Source organism: Cnephaeus nilssonii, assembly GCF_951640355.1.
Source record: "Cnephaeus nilssonii genome assembly, chromosome: 7".
Lineage (NCBI taxonomy): Eukaryota > Metazoa > Chordata > Mammalia > Chiroptera > Vespertilionidae > Cnephaeus > Cnephaeus nilssonii.
The window spans coordinates 2,792,801-2,814,344 of NC_137078.1; the positions used below are offsets into that span (position 1 = coordinate 2,792,801).

Genomic DNA, 21,544 nt, shown 5'->3' on the forward strand with positions numbered 1-21,544 from the left:
GAAAAACAAAAAGAAAAAAGAATCCAAAAATATGAAGATAGTGTAAGGAGCCTCTGGGACAACTTCAAGCATACCAACATCTGAATTATTGGGGTGCCAGAAGAAGAGAGAGAGCAAAATATTGAAAACCTATTAGAAGAAATAATGACAGAAAACTTTCCCTACCTGGTGAAAGAAATAGACTTACAAGTCCAGGAAGCTCACAGAATCCCAAACAAGAGGAATCCAAAGAGGACCACACCAAGACACATCATAATTAAAATGCCAAGGGCAAAAGACAAAGAGAGAATCTTGAAAGCAGCAAGAGAAAAACTACAAGGGAGTACCCATAGGACTGTCAGTTGATTTCTCAACAGAAACTATGCAGGCCAGAAGGGAGTGGCAAGAAATATTCAAAGTGATGTACAGCAAGAACCTACAACCAATATTTCTCTACCCAGCAAAGCTATCATTCAGAATTAAAGTTCAGATAAAGAGCTTCACAGACAAGAAAAAGCTAAAGGAGTTCATCACCACCAAACCAGGATTATATGAAATGCTGAAGGGTATTCTTTAAGAAGAGGAAGAAGAAAAAGGTAAAGATAAAAATTATGAACAACAAAATAACAACAAATACATACCTACCAACAAGTGAATCTAAAAATCAAGTGAATAAAAAATCTGAAGAACAGAATGGACTGATGAATATAATAGAATCAGGGACATAGAAAGGGAGTGGACTGACAATTCTCAGGGGGAAGGGAGTGTGAGGGGTGCAGGAAGAGATTGGACAAAAATCTTACACCTATGGATGAAGACAGTGGCGGGGGGTAAGGGCATGGGGTGGGGTGGGGAATCAGGTGGAGGGGAGCTATGGGGGGAAAAAGAGGAATACCTGTAATAATCTGAACAATAAAGATTTATATATAAATGGAATGATAAAATAATCTGAATAGCCTCAACAATCTTGACTAAGAAGAACAAAGTTGGTGATATCATGCTACCTGGTATCAAACTACAAGGCCATAGTAATCAAAATAGACATAAAACTGGCATAAAAAATAGACATAGATGAATAGAACAGAATAGAGAGCCCAGAAATAAACCTATGCATATGTAGTTAATTGATATTTGACAAAGGAGGCAAGAACATAAATAACTGTGTTGGGAAAATTATGGATAGATAAATGCAAAAAAGAAAGGAAAAGAAACTAGACCACCTTCTTATACCATATACAAAAATAAAATGGAATCGAGATTTAAATGTAAGATCAGAAACCATAAAACTTCTAGAAGAAAACATAGGCAGTAAAATCTCTGAAATTTCTCTTAGCACTATTTTTTTTCTGATATATTTCTTAAGGAAGAAAACACAAAATAAACAAATAGGAAAACATCAACTAAAATGTTTTTGCACAGTAAAGCTAACCATCAACAAAAAGATAGCAGCCTACTAAGGGAGAAAAGATATTTGCTAATGATACATCAGATAAGGTATTAATATCCAAAATTTATAAAGAACTCGGACAACACCAGAAAACCCAATTTAAAAAGGGGCATTTGTGAATAAACACTTCTCCAAAGAGGACATACAGGTGGCCAATAGACTTATGAAGAGATGCTCAACATCACTAATCATTCGAGAAATGCAAATCAAAATCACAATGAGATATCACCTTACACCTGTCAGAATGGCTGTGATCAGTAAGTCAACAAACAAGTGTTGCCGAAGATGTGGATAAAGGGAACCCTTGTGCACCATTGGTGGGAATGCAGGCTGGTGCAGCCACTATGGAAAATAATGTGGAGGTTCCTCAAAAAATTAAAAATGAGCACTGGCTGGTGTGATTCAGTTGGTTGGGTATTGTCCCATGCACTGAACGGTTGCTGATTTGATTCCTGGTCACAGCATATACCCAAGTTGCGGGTTTAATCCCCCCCATTTGGGGTGTATGCAGAAGGCAACGGATCAATGTTTCTTTCTCACATTGATATCTCTCTCTCTCTCTCTCTCTCTCTCTCTCTCTCTCTCTCTCTCTCTCTCCTTTCCTCTCTTTCTAAAATATATAAAAATATTTTTTAAAATATTAAAAATGAATTTCCTTATGACCCAGCAATTCCCCTATGGCAGTGATGGGCGACCTTTTGAGCTTGGTGTGTCACACTTCGCCAAAAAACTGAGCATAACTCGGGTAGTGTGTCACTTTGAGGGAAAAACATTATTTCGCGATATTTATAGTTTAAATAACATAAATGTATAATTGTTATATATAATTGTATTTAATAAACCAAAAACTAAATATTTAACTTACCTGCTTAGTGACTTCTTTGTTCATCCGTCAGTCGGTTTCTTTTGTTGGTCTTGATATTATTTAGCTTGTGTGGGGTGCCGTGAACTAAGATAAGTGAGGGGGAGGGGGAATTCTTTAACTAACCTGCCTATTAGTGACTTTTTGTTGCTGAATTTTATTGGCTAAATCTTCAATTGAAGGTTGGTATTTTGTACACTTCAGGCCCAAGCAAGCGCTACTAACTTCATCTGTCAATCTGTTTCTTTTGTTGGTTTTGATATTATTTAACGCTGAGAATAAGGCCTCACAAAAGTATGTAGAGGGAAAAATTGTGAGTAAAGCCATCGCTATATTTTTCAGGGTGCTAAAAGTGTCTGGTAGTCCGTTCCAGGCACTCCAAATTTCCTGTTTGTAGTGGCACTCCTCTTGATTCTCCAAGCGGCACCTTTCCAGATTCTCAAGCTTTGACCTCAAGTCGACAAACACCTGAGCCCAGATACTGTCTTGAAATTCTGCAAGTTGCATCTCCAAATCATCAATTTGCATCCATTGGAAACCATTTAATTCCAAACTACTGTAGACTACTACATCAGGATACTTAATTATTTTCATGGTCTGTTCTAGACTTCTAAATTGACTAAATCTATCACTAAACTGGTCAAGTAACGAGTCTAAAACAAGCTGGTACTTCATATGCAAGAGTTCCATTTCATTTTGTACAGCTGCACTGGCCTTCTCAAAATACTTTGTTACTCGAGGAAAATACTTATAAGTTTTAGCTTCTACATCTCGCTTGAAAATTTTAAGTTTACTTTCAAAAGCTTTTATGTATCCAAACATAATGTCAGTACTTTTGCCAAAACCTTGTAACTTTAAGTTCAGTTCATTAATATGAACAGAGAGATCTGTAAAAAACATCAGGGTGTTGACCCACTTATCATCATTAAGCTGAGGAAAGTTTCCCAGATCCTTATCGTCAAGAAATACCTTAATTTCTTCAAAGCACTCCACAAAGCGCTCAAGAACTTTGCCTCGGCTCAGCCATCTTACATTATTGTACATCAGCAGTCCACTGTAGGTGGAATCAACCTCCAGTAAAAGTGCTGAAAATTCTCGCTTGTGAAGGGGGCGAGCAGCTATTAAATTAACTATTTTTGTAACAACTGACATTAAGTCGTTTAAGTCGGTGAATCCTGCCTTGGCACATAAAGCCTCCTGATGGATAATACAATGAAAAGGCACAATCAGATGTCCAATAGCTTTGTAAACAATTTGACAAATCCGACTTTTTTCCCCACCATATTTGGTGCCCCATCTGTCATCACTGACACAACTTTAGAGATATCAATGCTTAGGTCACGAACTGTTTGTATAACAACCTTACATATTTCGCTTCCTGATTTACTTGTTGACTTGTTGATACTAACTTTATCAACTCTTCTCTCATTGTGAGACCATCAGAATATCGACCAATAATGGCCAACTGAGCATGTGATGTGACATCAGTAGTTTCATCAAGAGAGATGGAAAAATATTTACACTTCCTTATGTCTCTCTTTAATTGATGTACATTTGTGTTCAGTCTCATTATTCGGTCTTTTATGATATTTCTCCTGAGTGGTAACTCAGATATTCTCTTAATAATTGCATCTTTATTCTGCATATCGTGAAATAGAACTGGTGCACATCTTAGGAGAGTTTCTTTAATAAATTCTCCCTCTTTAGCGCTTTTCCATGCTGAGCTATAGAGTGAGCAATGCTCAAACTTGCAGATGTTAAATTTGTAGAGCCTTTCATAAATTTAAGGATGGAATTAGATTGGCTCTTATAAAGGTGTAGCTGCCTGGAAATGTATTCCTTCCTTTCTTCCTCACTTTTTTCCAAGAGCTGGGAATGATTAGTTTCAAAATGTTTATTTATATTCCACGTTCTGCTTACTACTGTTTCAGTACATAGAACGCAAAATGATCTGCCATTTTTTCCTATAAAGCCATACATCTCGGTTCATGTCTCTTGAAAGGGTCGGTCACTGCTACTACCACTTCCTTTACTTAACCTTAGTTTTTTATTTTTTGGGTTCTCTATCAGGGGGGCAGTGACAGAAGATAGAATTATAGATAGCTTGTTAGGCCTGCAGGCAGTTAGGGGTTAACTAGCCTAACTAACCACAAAATGGTGCATATAACTGTCTTTTAGGAAAGGGCAGGGTTAATAAGCAGAAATAGAGGTTAATAAGGATGCACAACAGTAATAGTGGTGAAATGGAGTCTGCACTATGGTGCAAGATGGTGTTCCTTATGTGAATTAAAATAGCTGCCGCTATTTCTAATGGCGGGAAACGGCACCCATAGCACGCCACAAACCCTCGCCTCTCCCAGCCTCCCCCTCACTTATCTCAGTAATGATGGATTAGAAATCCATGACACCCCAGAACAGTAGATAATGGTTGCTGTGGTTAACTGTTATTTGGTTACTGGTAATGGCAGGGCCCCCAGAGATGCGTTCCCCGCTGCGTTCTGCTGCTCGCTGCTCTGCTGGCGGAAGTGAGGGCAAAGATCCCGGCTTAACTGGAAGTCCCAGAACTAGACGCGCTGTGCCGGACTTCTGTTGTTTTGGCCTACAGACCTCCGGCACAGAGTGTCTAATAGGGGAGGATGAAACATTTGCGACTAGAGTCTTGGAGTTAACTAGTCGCAAATGTTTCATCCTCAGGAGCAGCAAATATTTCATCATCGGCATGTGGCCGCCTCAGCGGCCACGTGTCATCACAAATGTTTGCCATCATGTTTGTCATATGTTTGCCATCACTGCCCTATGGGAATATATCCAAAGGAACCTGAAACATTGATTAGAAAGAATATATACACCCCTATGTTCATTGTAGCATTATTTACAATAGCCAAAATTGTGAAGCAACCCAAGTGCCCATCAGTAGATGAGTGGATAAAAAAGTTGTGATCCATTTACATAGTGGAATACTAGTTGGTTATAAAAAAGGAGGAAATGTTATTTTTTGGGACAGCATGGATGGATCTAGAGCGTATTATGCTAAGTAAAATGGCATTCAGAGAAAGACAAATACCATATGATTTCATTTATATATGGAATCTAAAGAACAAAATAGAGAAAATAGAAACAGACTCATGGAAACAATAGCTGTGAGAAGGGAGGGGTGTTATGGCAAATTGAAAAGGTGAAGGAATTAAGCATTACAAATTGGTAGTTTAAGAATAACCTCAGATGTCCAGCTGACTTATCTCAGTGGTTGAGAGTCAACCTATGAACCAGTAGGTCCCGGTTTGATTCCTGGTCAGGGCACATGCCAGGATTGTGGGCTCGATCCCCAGTAGGGGGTATGCAGGAGGCAGCTGGTCGATGATTCTCTACCATTATTGATGTTTCTATCTTTCTCTCCCTCTCCCTTCCTCTCTGAAATCAATAAAAATATATTTTTAAAAAAGAATAGCCTCAGAGATGTAGATTACAGCTGGGGAATATAGTCAGTAATATCAAGATAAAATTACTTGAAGCAGTGGTTTCTAAAGCATATGATTTTCTAACTAATTTCTTATAGACAAACTATTACAGAGTAATTTTTTTATATAAAGTATAATTGAGAAATAAACAAAATGGAAAAAATATAGATATATCACACAGCTAAAAACTATATGAAGATAAATGGCAATACTAATATCAGACAAAATAATTTTAAAAATCTTACCAGTGATAAAGAGCGGCATTTTACCATAGAAGAAGGTCAATCCATCAGAAATATATAATAATTATAAACATACATGTACCTAATAACAGAGCCTCAAAATACATGAAGTAAAAACTGACAGAATTAAAGGGCTAAAAATAGACAATTCAACAAAAATAGTTGGAAACATCAATACCCCACTTTGAATCATGAAAAGAACTGGAGAGATGATGAACAAGCAAACAGAAAACTTGAACAGCAGTATAAACTAACTAGATCTAATAGACATTTATAGAAAACTCCAACATCAGCAGGATATACATTCTTCTTCAGTGCATGTGAAACATTCTCTAAGATAGACTATATGCTACACCATCATGCAAGCCTGAATAAATTTAAAAGGACAAAGTATTTCTCTGTCAACAAAAGATTAAAGTTAGAAATAGGTAACAAAGAAATTTGGGAAGTTCAAAAATATGTGGAAATTAAATTGCATTTTAAAATGATGAATGGTTAAAAGACCTCCCAAGAGAAATTAGAAAATACTTTTTGATGAATAAAAATAAAAATGCAGCATATCAAAATGTGATGCAGGTAAACTAAAGCAGTGTTTAGGGAGAGATTAATAACAAGATTATATTACATATAGAGATTATATCAAAAATAATCTAAAATTCTACCTTAAGATACTGAAAGAAGATGAACAAGTTAAATCTAAAGCACACATAAGAAAAGAAATATAAAGTTTAGAATGAAACTTAATGAAAAAGAGAATAGAAAACAGTTTAAAAATTCAACCATATCCAAAGCTGATTTAAAAAATTAGCTAGACTCACAAGGAAAAACAAGAGAAGACCCAAATAACTAAACTTAAGATAGAGAATATTAATTCCAACCTCACAGAAATAAAATCATAATCCTATATAATAAAAGCGTAATATGCAAATCGACTGAATGTTGGAATGACCAGTTGCTATGATGCGCACAGACCACCAGGGGGCAGATGCTCAACGTAGGAGCTGCCCCCTCGTGGTCAGTGTGCTCCCACAGGAGGAGTGCCGCTCAGCCAGAAGCCGGGCTGGCAAGCACAGAGGCGGTGGCGGGAGTCTCTCCCACCTCTGCTGCAGGTGGGCGATAAGAAGCGAGGGGTCCCAGACTGCGAGAGCCCCGGACTGAGAGAGGGGTGTCTGACTGCCAGCAGATCGGGCCTAAGTTAGCAGTCAGACATCCCCCGAGGGGTCCCAGACTGTGAGAGCCCCTACTGTGAGAGGGGTTCTGACTGCCAGCAGATCGGGCCTAAGTTAGCAGTCAGACATCCCCCGAGGGGTCCTGGACTGCGAGAGGGCTCAGGCCAGGCTGAGGGACTCCCAGGCTACCACTGCACGAATATGCACCAGGCCTCTAGTTAGGCTATAATATGAACAACTGTATGCCAACAAATTAGCCTAAGTAAAATGGAAAATTTCCTAGAAATACACTACTGAAACTCTATCAAGAAGATATAGACAGTCTGAATGAATCTTTTGTCCATTATAAATTGGTAGATTATAATTTTTAGAGCATTTTTAGGTTTACAGAAACATTAGCAGAAAGTACAGAGTTCCCATCTACAACTCCCCAGCATTTCTTCTATTATTAGCATCTTGTATTAATGTGGTACATTTGTTCCAATTGATGAACCAGGATTGACACATTATTATTAAGTATTATTAATGTAATGTATCTCCCATTACAGCATCACACACAGTAGTTTCACTGCCATAGAAATCTTCTGTGCTTTACTTATTCATCTCTCTCTCTCCTCACTCCTGGAACCCCTGGCAATCTCTAATGTTTTTCTCTATATATAGTTTTGCCTTTTTTAGAATGTCATATTGTTGGAATCGTGCAGGTACATACTGTACTGTACGTACCCTTTCAGACTGGCTTCTTGCTTTTTAAAAAAAATGTTTTTATTGATTTTTAAGCAGGGAGAGGGAGAAGGGAAAGATAGAAACATCAGTTGAGAGAGAAACATCAATCGGCTGCCTTCTGCATGCCCCTTACTGGGAATTGAGCCTGCAACCTGAGCATGTGCCTTGACCAGGAATCGGAACAGCAACTTCTTGACGCATGGTTCGATGTTCAACCACTGAGCCACATTGGCCGGGCCTGGCTTCTTTCACTTAGCAACGTATATTAAAGATTTCTCTGTCTTTTTGTGGCTTGGTAACTCATTTCTGTGTGTGTTTGTGTGTTTTATTTCTGTGTGTGTGTTTTATTGCAGTGACATTACTCAACATGAACATATTGGTTACATGTGTGGATTACTAATTTACAAAATCTGTATATAGGACCCTGTGCCCACCACCCAAAGTCAAAGATCCTGTCACCCTCATATTAGGATATATTGACTAGAAGGAATTACCACAAATATCCTTTTCTCATTCCTTATCTTGGAACAAAAGGTTTCAACATTTCACAAGTTAGTATAAATTTGTAGTAGATTTTCTTTTTCAAATTTAAGGAAATTATCTACTTATTCTAGTTTGCTAAGACTTTATTTTGAGTGGGTGTTGAATTTATCAAACACATTTTCTCCACCTATTTTCTAGGTATGGCAATCTACTTGAGACTTTTAGGGTGTCTTGAAATTCATTGCTTGATATTATTTGTTGATTTTGAAAATTTCTCAGCCACTATCTAAAATGTAATTTCTGATTCATTCTTCTTATCTTCTTTCCTTCTGAAAGTCCAATTACACATATATTTGACCTCACTAAATTTTCTTTGTCTCCCACTCTGTTTTACGTATTTTCCATTCTTTTTTCTCCATGTACTTTATTATGGACTAGTAGCCCGGTGTACAAAATTCGTGCACATTGAAAGGGAATTAATTAGATGAAATATTTTAATATTGCTATTTGCCCTTTCTCTATAATAAAAGTGTGAGAGATAAAAAGAAATGAGTACAATGTATATGAAAATAATACATAATTTTATTAATAACTAAACAATAACAAAATGATATAACAACAATAACAAACTCATAATATAAAAACAACATTGATGCAAATAATGACTGATAAAGTGATTAAACTTATTCTAATATCTCCCTGTATACCACATTAAGAGTAAAAACATTTTCAGAGTGCTTGACTAATTTCCCTTGAGATAAAGTATTTACAACTTTAACTTTAACGTCACATGCTCTTTGAACTCAAGAGAAAGCAACAGCCATAACTGGTTTGGCTCAGTGGATAGAGCGTCGCCCTGTGGACTGAAAGGTCCCAGGTTTGATTCCGGTCAAGGGCATGTACCTTGGTTGCAGGCACATCCCCCGTAGGAGGTGTGCAGGAGGCAGCTGATCAATGTTTCTCTCTCATTGATGTTTCTAACTTTCTATCCCTCTCCCTTCTTCTCTGTAAAAAAATCAATAAAATATTTTTTAAAAATACTTAAAAAAAAATAGAGAGAGAGAGAAAGCAACATATAACTGACCATGTCCAAAAACGGGTTCAGGTAGGAATATTTCTACTCTGTCTAGAGTTTGTCCTTGTGATTTATTAATAGTCATTACAAATGCTGGCATAATGGGAAACTATCTTCGAATTAATTTAAATGGGTGGCCAGTGTCAGATGGGAACAAATCAATTCTTGGAATCAGAACAATCTCTCACTCTGCAGATCCTGTTAATATTTCAGCTTTGATAATGTTAGGTCGCAATCTTTTTATAATAAATCTGGTACCATTACAAAGACCCCATTTACTAATAAGATTTCTCAATAGCATGATGATTGCACCCACTTTCAATTTTAATTTATGACACGGCATTCCAGAAGGAATAATACTATTAAGAAATGCAATAGGAAAATTTTCCTTTTCAGCATCATCTGTTGAGTCAATGGAATCATCACTCAAATAGGTGTGAAAATCTCCATCAAGTATATCCAAAATTTCTTCATTTAATTTTTGAACGTGCTCATTTTTTTGGACAAAGAATTGCACATTTAGATATATTTTTAATATTATCTATAGATATACTATTTCCAAAGGTGGCTTTAATAATAGATCCATTAAAAATCATTTCATGGGGAATTTCAATAATATCCATTCCTAAATGAAAACTGCTATCAAGTTTGCCATCTCCAAGTTTTACTAACCATTCACTATAAGCAGAATCCTCTGATCTCATATTTGTTTTAAAAGACAACTGTCTGAAACATCCCCAAACACTACAGTACTTTAAACTCTTTTGTACTATGGCCAATCGTATAGCATGGGGACACAAATATCCCCTCTGAAAAGAACTTTCCCACCAAATGAAACATTCAAATTAGCGCCAGCGAGAGCTTTATATGTATGGCACGTGTGCGAGTCAAAGTTTATTTTTAAATTTCCAGTGTGCGTCATATGTACCGGTTGGTCGGATGGATGGACAAATGTCGGTCACTTAGCCTTTTATCTATATAGATTATGAGTCATGATTTTACCTTTTTAAAAAATTATCCTTTAATACCTCCAAAGCACAATGAGTAAGAATCTGAAGGTTTATGTGGCTTCTATTTGGTTTCTAGGACAAAATTCTTTCCTTTACCCACCACTCACTTCTCTCCTTTTACTCTTGAATGTTAATTCCAACATAATTTTTGTAACACCTCTTGAAAAGGATACCACCAAGTTTTTGATAGTCCACATGATAAAACTTACAGAAAAATATAGCATGAGACTTTCATTCTCTCACTAACTTCTTCATATAACTGTAATTCCTCAGTCTCTATAGAATGAAAAATAAAAATTAAAGTGCCTTCTCTCATTCCAAGGCCTTTCTCAGTCAGGCAACCACAAAAAGAATGAGCCTACAATTCATGCCATATAATCTCTATCAGGCATAATTCAAATCAAATCCCATCAGGCCAAGTCTGGGATAATTAAAATGTGTAAGAGAACAGTGGTGACCTGGGGGAGAACTTATGAAACCTTGTCTCCTGCTTTTGCTGACTATTCTTTTCGTTATGCTAGACTCCAAGTCCCTATCGGGGACCTGGTGAGGCGGCTGGCGGCGCTAACCCACGCCGCCTGCCCTGGTCCCTGATCCCTGATTGTGGACCTGGTCAGGCGGCTGGCGACGCTAACCCACGCCGTCTGCCCTGGTTCGTCATCCCTGATAGGGGCTTCGAGTCAGCCACCGCTGATGGCAGCTGACTCGAAGCCCCTATCCGGGACCTGGTCAGGCGGCTTCCAGCACTAACCGCCTGCCCCAGTCCACCATCATTGCTTGGATCCCAACCCCCTGCCATCTTTGCTGGTTTAATGTGTATATTTGCTCCTGATTGGCTGGTGGGCGTGGCTGGTGGGCGTGGCTTATGGGTGTGGTGAAGGTACGGTCAATTTGCATATTACTGTTTTATTAGGTAGGATATTCCTCCTAATCTGTCTTCCAAATCTATTATTTTCTCTTTATATGTTTCTAATGCATTATTAAAACACATCCATTAAGTTCTTAATTTTTTAGTTCTACACTATATTGTGACATAATTATCATGGTATTTTAAGGCCCATAACTATTAATTCCAATATATGTAGCCTCCAAGGGTTGCCTGTTTTTCCTTTTTTTTTTTTTTTTCATATTCTCTTGTGTCTTCCTATGCCTGGTTAATTAATTGGTTTTTGAAATTTTTAAACCAATTCATTTAGATATGATTGACTTACAAAAAACATACATATTCAATGTATACAAGTTGATGACGTTGGTGAGCCTAGTTATTTGTATGTATGTATGTATATATGAGCTAGACATTGTATTTGCAAAATTGTGTGTAGAAATTATGAGTTTGTAACATAATGCTATCTTGCTCTGAATATGATTTATGTTTGTTTTTGCCATTCTTTTTGTTGCCAGGATTATCTCAAACCAGTTTAAAGATTGAGATGACTCAAAACTGAGTTACAGTTCCTGGGAGAGCCTGTTCTTTTAGTTTGCCCTACTCCTAGGGTAGTGCCATTTGGAATCTTAACCCAATGCAAGGAGGATTGACCTGTGTCCTCCTACTTTAGAAAGCCCTGATCCCTACTGTGTCCTCCTAGCCTTATAAGGGCATATGACTTATCAGAGGGCCTGACTCAAATATTTTTTAAATGGACAAATGAGCTTACTATCAGCCAGGTATTATATTTCTCACTGAAATACAGATTAAACTTTGTCTAATCTGGAACCAATTTTAGAATTACAACTTTTGAATTTAACAAAAGTTTGAATGTAATAATATCATTTTAAGCACTCCATATTTAAGTGATAGAACACTTGGATGGAGTCTTCAAAATACTTGTTACAAATAACCTACAAATGACCTCTTTTTCTGGACTTCATATCATGCATTTTCATTTTATTGATTCTACTGTTAAAATATACTAATTCATCTTAAATGTCTTCATTTGACATTCTTTTTATCTCAGTTATTTATTTAGCAAGCATTTCTTTAAACATCTGCTGTATTCCAGAAACCCTCCTAGTTGTTGGGGTTTTAAATATGAATGCCCTTAAGGAGCTTAGGGTCGAGTAGGGAAGTAATGAGCCTGGGAAGTAATGGCTGTATAGAAGCTATCTCTAGGGTGCTGGGTGAACAAAACTAGGAAATGTTAGTCTTGAGGGACAAGTAAGAGTTGGAGAGGTGACATATTATGATTTAGGGAATTATTTTTTAGTATGTTAATAATATCCTAACAAGCATTTCAGTTTCTCTACTAGCTAGTTGATACTTTTGTTTCCTTTGGCATGCTTTACGCGAAGGATTGGTAAATATTTTTTGTAAAATGCCATATAGTAAAATTTGAGGTTTTTAAAGCTACAAGTTTCTGTCACAAGTACTCTGCCATTTTAGTGCCACTGCTATAGGGTATGAAACCCTTTAGTTTTAAACCAAGCATGCGTTATTTTAGTGAAGAAAAGTATATGTATTTTTAAGTTGGACATATAAATATCTCTAACTGTAAATAGCCTAAAACAGGAGAGGCACACAATGGCTCACAGATCAAAGCCACCCCCTTGCCTTTTCTGTACAGCACGTTAAGAATGGTGTTTAAATTGATTGGTTAAAAAAGAAAAGAATATTTTGTGACACATGAAAAGTAGTGTATGAAATTCCAATTCCAATGTGCATATTAAAGCTTTAGTGGAACACACCATGCTTAATTGTTTATGAATTATATTTGCTACTGTAATTTTGCTACTGTTAATGAATCATAATGTAAATATCTGTGTTTTCCGATGGTCTTAGGCTCTACAGCAGCGGTTCTCAACCTGTGGGTCATGACCCACAGGTTGAGAACCGCTAGCAGGGTCGCCTAAGACCATCGGAAAACACAGATATTTACATTACGATGATAACAGTAGCAAAATTACAGTTATGAAGTAGCAGTGAAAATAATTTTATGGTTGGGGGTCACCACAACATGAGGAACTGTATTAAAGGGTCACGGCATTAGAAAGGTTGAGAACCACTGCCCTATAGTAATTGCTTAGAACCGTTAGAAATTGTTTCTCTATATATATTAATTTTTATCATAAATGGGATTTCATTATACTTATTGTTTGGCACTTAATCATGCACTTCATAATTTGGCTTTTTAAAATTGATTTGTGCTATTCTGATTTCAAGGTACAAAAGGCAATTGAAGAAGAAAATTGCTGCTTTGGGACTATTGATACGTGGTTGTTACATAAGCTCACAAAAGGTAAAGATGATCTGGTAAATCTTATCTCAAGTAGCTGAAATTTGACTAATAGAAATGATTTACCTAAAAATAGTAGAAGTTACTATTTTTTCCCTTCCTGTAGCCTAGGCATGTTGCCTTTTGGTTCCCTACCAACTACATGTTATAGTAAAGCTAGATCAATTTTAGATTTGTTGGAAGAGGATGGTGATTTTAAAACTGTGGTTAAACCTCAAATATATGACTGAGGAACAGTCTTAATTTTAAGACCGCTAAAATTTGAGTTTAGTACCAAATCTCCCATTTTGCAACTGAGTATAACTATAGGCAATCACATTGTATCTCTGCACCCCCTTCCTCATCTTTAAACTGGGGGTCATAACATGACAGTGTGTGTGTAAGTACTTTTGTAAATTATGAAAGTTCATAACGATTAAGTGGGAAATTGCTTTAGAGACTTTTCACTGGAAATACACATTTTGGAATGAATTTTCAGGTCAAAAAATGGTCTAGATTATAAACTAGAGATAGGTGTTTACATTACCTAATAATAAAAGATTATTTCCAATGTAAATTTAGGTTCTGAATTTGCCACGGATTTTTCAAATGCCAGTACCACTGGACTTTTTGACCCTTATGAGGTAAAGGGTTTTTCCCTCCTTCTTGAATCCTCACTTTTTGTGTAATTTAATTTGGATTCTGATTATATATTTTTTATGTTCAGATGTGTTGGAGCAGCTTCATTACTTCTCTGCTTTCAATACCACTCTCTCTCCTGCCTCCTGTGAGGGATACAAGGTAATAATGAACATTGGACTTAGAAACCAGCAAAATAGTCCTTGAATTCATTTTGCCTTGGTGAGGAAAAAGCATTTGATTTAAAACTGAAAAGTATTTGGTTTACATGTTCGGGGTACTTTATGAACATGTTATACTAGAGGCACGGTGCACGGATTCATGCACTGGTGGGGTCCCTCGGCCTGGCCTGCAGGGATCAGGCCAAAACTGGCTCTCCGACATCCCCTGAGAGGTCCCGGATTGTGAGAGGGCGCAGGCCAGGCCAAGGGACCCCACCTGTGCACGATCAGGGTGGGGGAGGGGCCATGGAAGGTTCTCCAGGGTGTGTCCAGCCCTTCTAACCCAGTCCTGATCGGCTGGATCCCAGCAGCAAGCTAACCAACTGGTCAGAGCGTCTGCCCCCTGGTGGTCAGTGCGCATCATAGCCACTGGTCAAATGGTTGGACACTTAGCATATTAGGCTTTTATTATATAGGAGTAGAGGCCCGGTGCATGAAATTTGTGCACGGGAAGGGGGGGTCCCTCAGCCTGGCCTTCACCCTCTCCAATCCGGGACCCCTCGAGGGATGTCTCACTGCGGGATTGGGCCTAAATTGGCAGTCAGACATCTTTCTTGCAATCTGGGACCGCTGGCTCCTAACCACTCACCTGCCTGCCTACCTGATCACCCCTAACCACTCTGCCTGCTGGCCTGGTCACCCCTAACTGCTCTCCCCTGCTGGCCTGGTTGCCCCTAACTGCCCTCTCCTGCTGGCCTGATCACCCCTAACTGCTCCCCTGCTGGCCTGATCTCCCTAACTGCTCTCCCCTGCCAGCCTGAGTACCTCTAACTGCTCTCCCCTGCTGGCCTGATCGTCCCTAACCACCTCTGTCTCAGCCCCCGCTATCATGGCTTTGTCTGAAAGGAAGTCTGGAAGGATGTCTGGTCTAATTAGCATATTACCCTTTTATTAGTATAGACTAGATGTCTGGTGCTTGGGGGGCAGGGGCAGTCCCTCAGCCCGGCCTGCACCCTCTCGCAATCCGGGACACCTCAGGGGATGTCCAACTGATGGTCTAGGCCCGATCCGGATCGGGCCTAGACCGGTAGTCAGACATCCCTCTTGCAATCTGGGACCGCTCGCCCCTAACAGCTTGCCTGTCTGCCTGCTTGTCCATAGCCACTTGCCTGCCTGCCTGGCTGCTCTTCTCTAACTGCTCACCTGCCTGCCTGCTTGCCCCTAACTGCTCGCCTGCCTGCCTGCTCAGTGAGCATCATAGTGACCAGTCATTCCACTGAAACGGTTGTTTAGGCTTTTATATATATATAGACTAGAGGCCCAGTGCACGAAATTCATGCACAGGGGTCCCTCAGCTCAACCTGCACCCTCTATAATCCAGGAGCTCTCAGGGGATGTCCTACTGATGGCTTAGGCCCACTCCCATGGTTCTCTGCTCTCTGTGGGGCCTGGAGGTTTCCCTGCAGCCATGGAGATGAAGCCCCCATGCCCTGCTGTCGCTCTCTGCCTGCTGCCACCATGTGCCATGTGAAGGAAGCCCCAATGCCCTGCAGTGTGCTCTGTCTACCAGGCCTGGGGGCTTCCCAGACATGGACACACTAAGGAAGCCCCATGCCCTGTTGTCCAGGCTCTGTCTGCAGGGCCTGGGGGTGTTCCTGCCACCACCTTGCTAAGGAAGCCCCCAAGCCCTGCTGTCTGGCTCTGTGTGCTGGGCCTGGGGGTGTTTCCGCCGCCTCTGTGCTAAGGAAGCCCCCCAGCCTGGGCTCTGTCTGCCGTGTCTAGGGGCAGATCCAGCTTTGCCCATTGGTCCGCGAGAACCCCCGATGGGCTGACGGGCCCAACTGCTGCAGCACTGGCGGAGCTGCAGCACCGGCAGAGCGGGAAGGCTGGATCGGGCCCCTCCGGAGGCAGATCCAGCCTGCCCCTTGGCTCCCGCAAGCCTGTCCTGGCTCTGTCTGCCCGCCGCTTGGTCCGCGCGAACCCCCGCAGGGCTGACGGCGCAACCACTGCAGCACCGGTGGGGCGGGAAGGCTGGATCTGCCCCCTCCGGCGGACAGGCCCAGACACTCCAGAAGCGGGGCTGAGGGGACTGGGCGCCGCCATCTTGTGGCTATGGGGGCCGCCATTTTGTTGCGGAGTGATGGTTAATTTGCATATTACTCTTTTATTAGATAGGATAACTTTTTGGCCTATGCTAAAAAAAATTCCTACATTTTAAAATTAACATTTCTGGAATTATAACTTACTTTTAAATCAATTTTATTTGAAGCTTCAATTTTGGATCAGTGGATGAAGAGATATTTGGTGTGCCTATACCAATAATGGCCTTGGTAAGTTGAGAATTTGTGGTTTTCTCCTTGTATAGTATAAAGTAAATGAATATATATGAATAGTTGGGATTAGATATGAGATAAAAAAGGTCCTTGCAGATTAAAATTAAAGCATCTTTTTTTATTTTCTTTATACCTTGGATATAATCAAAAGTATTTTCTCTGTTCTGGAAAGAGGACTGCTAAACACTTCACAGCCTTTTCTGATTTCTCTCTCTCTATATTTTTTTAGGAAACTTAAAAAATTTTAAAATATTATATTTTGAATAATATTGGTTTATATTTGATATTCTGATATATAAGAATAATAATAGGGCCAATGCTTAATTTATATTCAATGCAATGTAACTATAAAAAATGATATGGCACTTAAAGAAGTTGTATTTACATTTTATAAGTCCTTAGCCAGCATCTGCCAGTAGAGAAGCTCGTGGAAGAATGAAAAATTAGCTGTTACTGGTGTTTGAAGGTTCTTTCTTGATTCTACTTTCATAACTTGGAGAATCCCAAAGATTTACCACCTGATTGAGAGGCTGTGTATATCTTGCCTTTGATTTCCTGTAATGGCTTAAGCAGGAAGCATAGACCATGTCTCTAGATGGACAGTCACCATGGTAGGTAGAGGAAACAAATGAGGGAAGGGGAACTTAATGCCCAATTTATAAATTCTTTTTCATTTAGAGAGGATCAGTCTTACTCAATCTAGGGGTAGGCTCAGGTTTAGATTTATGTATGGCTGGAAAAACTATAGATTAGTAAGAAAGTGTTCTTCAAATTAATTTTGCTGCATATGTATCTACATTTAACTATATTAACAGAATGTTGTACTTTTTCTTTTATCAAAAATGTATCGTTGGCCAAAACCGGTTTGGCTCAGTGGATAGAGCGTCGGTCTGTGGACTGGAAGGTCCCAGGTTCGATTCCGGTCAAGGGCATGTACATTGGTTGCGGGCACATCCCCCGGTGGGGGTGTGCAGGAGGCAGCTGGTCGATGTCTCTCTCTCATCGATGTTTCTAGCTCTCTATCCCTCTCCCTTCCTCTCTGTGAAAAATCAATAAAATATATTTTAAAAAAATGTATCGTTGGAAGATGTATGGTATTGAGTTACATCTATTTCTAGTTAAGCATACACCTGTCACTTTTACTAAAAAGAAAGGTGTGAGGTCAGTTATTTTGACTGAGTGAAACTGCTTGTAAAATGTAAACAAAATATCTTGGGGGGTTTTCCTGCACAATTTTTATTCTGACTTTTATTTCTAAGGTTATTCTTTTATTTCTTAAGGTGATACTTAAAACTCATGAAGTAGATTGCTGAGTAAAAATTGCTAAGGTGCATTAGTTCTCTGTACAGTGTTAATCCTAGAGATTCCTAACCTATAGTTATTGCTCCTTGTTTTCTCCAAACATTTTTTTTTCAAGGAAAAGGAAAAAAGAGAAGATGCTGAACCATGAGAATACATTCAGTGAGCCAGTGGGATGCAGTGAAATGGGCCACAGCTAGGGTTCCAAGGTCTCTGTTTGAATTTTTGGCAGGTGGCCGACCAGCAGGCAGCCATGTTTGGAGAGTGCTGCTTCCAGACGGGAGATGTGAAGCTGACCATGGGGACTGGGACGTTTCTGGACATCAATACTGGAAGTAACCCTCAACAGAATGTTGGAGGTAAATATTTAGTTTATCCTATTGATTAATTAAATACCACTTTTTGCAAATTTAACTTTTATGATAGTATTTTCTCATTTTATATCATCTAACATACTCTAAGTTATTATTCTTAGAGGCAGTTAATCCCCATTTTCCTTTATTTTTAAATTAAAAGCATGAAAAATGAGAGAGATGTTATAGAAAAATTCAGTTGGATTAGGGTATTTTGGTTAGCTTTCTAAAAGTTTACCTATGTGTCTAACACATCTTTCTAAACCTCTAAAGTATTGTTTATGTATAAGAAATTATTTTTATTTTTGTGAATTTTTTGAGGTAGTTGTTCTCAACTAGTGATCCCTGCATATTAATGGCAATTACTAGGAATTTTTTTCTCCCTAATGGGAAAAATCTTGGGATGTGTAAACCAAGAAATTTCAATTGTGTAACTATACTCAGAATGGCTGGGGGCTCTTAGTCTGACCTCTGGCCCCCTAACATGGTTACTAAGAGGTGGATTTGAAAATCTTTTTCCTACCTTCCATCCCCACTAAATCTGTTCCTTTTCCCCTAACTGGGAAAATAGAAACTATAAAATGTTTATCATTGCATGAGGTTGTTTTACCTTAGGAGGGTTGTTTAGAAACCACAGATAAATGCAATAGATAAGACAGTTCTTAAGCTAACCAATCCTATATAATAAAAACCTAATATGCTAAGTGTCTGGTCGTGCGTTCAACCAATCAAAGCATAATATGCTAATGATATGCTAAAGCCGCTCAAACACTCACTATGATGTGCACTGACCACCAGGGGGCAGACACTCCGACTGGTAGGTTAGCTTGCTTCTGGGGTCTGGCCAATTGGGACTGAGTGAGATGGGCCGGACATGCCCTGGAACCCTCCCATGTTCCCTCCCCAGCTGGCAAACCTCTCACGTCCCTCCCCAGCCCCAGTCATGCACTGGTGGGGTCCCTCGACCTGGCCTGCACCCTCTTTCAATCCAGGACACCTCAGGGGGTGTTGGAGAGCCGGTTTTGGCCCAATCCCAAAGGCCAGGCTGAGGGACCCCACTGGTGCACGAATTCATGCACCGGGCCTCTAGTTACATAATAACCTTTTATTGCTCAATTCAAATATTATTTCTGTGTTTCCAGAGACATTAATGTACAAAGCTAATAAAAGCTAATATTTATAACTAGAGGCCCGGTGCACGAAAATCATGCACGGAGGGGGGGGGTGTCCCTCAGCCCAGCCTGTACCCTCTCCAATCTGGGACCCCTCGAGGGATGTCCAACTGCCCATTTAGGCCCGATCCCAGTGGGATCGGGCCTAAATGGGCAGTCGGTTATCCCTCTCACAATCCAGGACTGCTGGCTCCCAACTGCTTGCCTGCCTGCCTTCCTGATTGCCCCTAACCGCTTCTGCCTGCCAGCCTGATCACCCCCTAACCACTCCGCTGCCAGCCTGATTGATGCCTAATTGCTCCCCTGCCAGCCTGTTTGCCCCCAACTTCCCTCCTCTGCCGGCCCGGTCACCCCTAACTGCCCTCCCCTGCAGGGTTGATCGCCTCCAACTTCCCTCCCTTGCAGGCTGGGTGCCTCCCAACTGCCCTCCCCTGCTGGCCATCTTGTGGTGGCCATCTTGTGTCCACATGGGGGCAGGATCTTTGACCACATGGGGGCAGACATATTGTGTGTTGGAGTGGTGGTCAATCTGCATATTACTCTTTTATTAGATAGGATGTGCCAGGCATTATGCTAAGTTCTCTTTCTGTATTAGCTCAGTTTATTCTTACAAGAGCTCTCTGAGGCAGACCATTTTGGTTGAGGAAACTGATACTAAGAGTTAGAAACTTATATATATATATATATATATATATATATATATATATATATATATATTCATTTCAGAGAGTAAGAGAGAGAGAGAGAGAGATAGAAACATCAATGATGAGAGAGAATCACTGATCGGCTGCCTCCTGCAAACCCCCACAGGGAATTGAGCCCGCAACCCAGGCCATGTGCCCTTGACCGGAATCGAACCTGTGACTCATCCGTCTGCAGGCTGATACTCTATCCACTGACCCAGACTGGCCAGGGCAGTTAGAAATTTTCAAGACCACTGCTAGTAAAGAAGAGAAGATGGAGATTTGACCCCAGGCATTCTGACTTCAGAGCCACTTTGCTAGTTTCTTAGTTAATCAAAATTTTCAATTGTAGATGTCTGCAATGAATTATCTATTTATGATATGAATTACATTGTTTTTAAGGTTTTTATCCGTTGATTGGATGGAAGATTGGACAAGAGGTTGTATGCTTAGCTGAAGGCAATGCAGGAGACACTGGTACTGCCATAAAATGGGCTCAGCAATTAGGTAAGTCATCCTTTACACAGATTTCACAGGCCAGACTTAAAGAAGTTAATGCCACAGGATCGCAGATCAGTAGGAAATGATGGATTGTTCAAATGAAACATAAAGTAAAATGACATGTGCTAGAAGAAAATATAGGATGTTATTTTTATGCTATTAGGATGGTGAAAGGCTAGGTGTTAAGGCCAGATGCCATAAAGATAATAATAAATTTATGCATATAAAATGTTAGAATGTGTAGGGAAAGAGTTGCCATAAAGCAAAACTAAAAGACATATTAGTGAGAACAATTTGTAGCATATGTCAGAAAAATTAATGAAGGTGATAAAAAAATGACAAAATAAATGACTAAAAATGTTCAAATTCAATAATGAAAGAAATACACATTTAAAAAATTATGTCACGTCTCATTATCAGAGATTAATTAGTTTGATATGCTCAGCATTGCTGGGAATGTAGAGACAATAATACTATATTTTCCATTGGGATGAATGTTAATTAGTATGGCCTTGCCAGGCTAGCGTGGCTCAGTGGTTGAGTGTCAGCCTATGAACCAGGAGGTCATGGTTCGATTCCCCATCAGGGCACATGCCTGATTTTCAGGCTCAATCTCCAGTAGGGGGCGTGCAGGAGGCAGCTCATCAATGATTCTTTCATCATTGATGTTTCTGTCTCTCTCTCCCTCTCCCTTCCTCTCTGAAATCATTAAAAATATTAAAAACATATTTTTAAAAAATTAC

The 21,544-nt window shown here is 39.6% G+C and overlaps 1 protein-coding gene across 2 annotated transcripts in view; it reads left to right on the plus strand.

The window, feature by feature from the left end:
* Positions 1 to 21,544, plus strand: part of GK5 (glycerol kinase 5) — a 167,169-nt gene that overhangs the window by 96,924 nt on the left and 48,701 nt on the right. For both annotated transcript variants that reach the window (XM_079777353.1, XM_079777354.1), the window contains 6 exons: positions 13,609 to 13,684; positions 14,243 to 14,304; positions 14,388 to 14,461; positions 16,730 to 16,790; positions 18,325 to 18,451; positions 20,703 to 20,807. In XM_079777353.1, the coding sequence (XP_079633479.1) occupies positions 13,609 to 13,684; positions 14,243 to 14,304; positions 14,388 to 14,461; positions 16,730 to 16,790; positions 18,325 to 18,451; positions 20,703 to 20,807 (505 nt within the window). The remainder of the gene's footprint in view (positions 1 to 13,608; positions 13,685 to 14,242; positions 14,305 to 14,387; positions 14,462 to 16,729; positions 16,791 to 18,324; positions 18,452 to 20,702; positions 20,808 to 21,544) is intronic.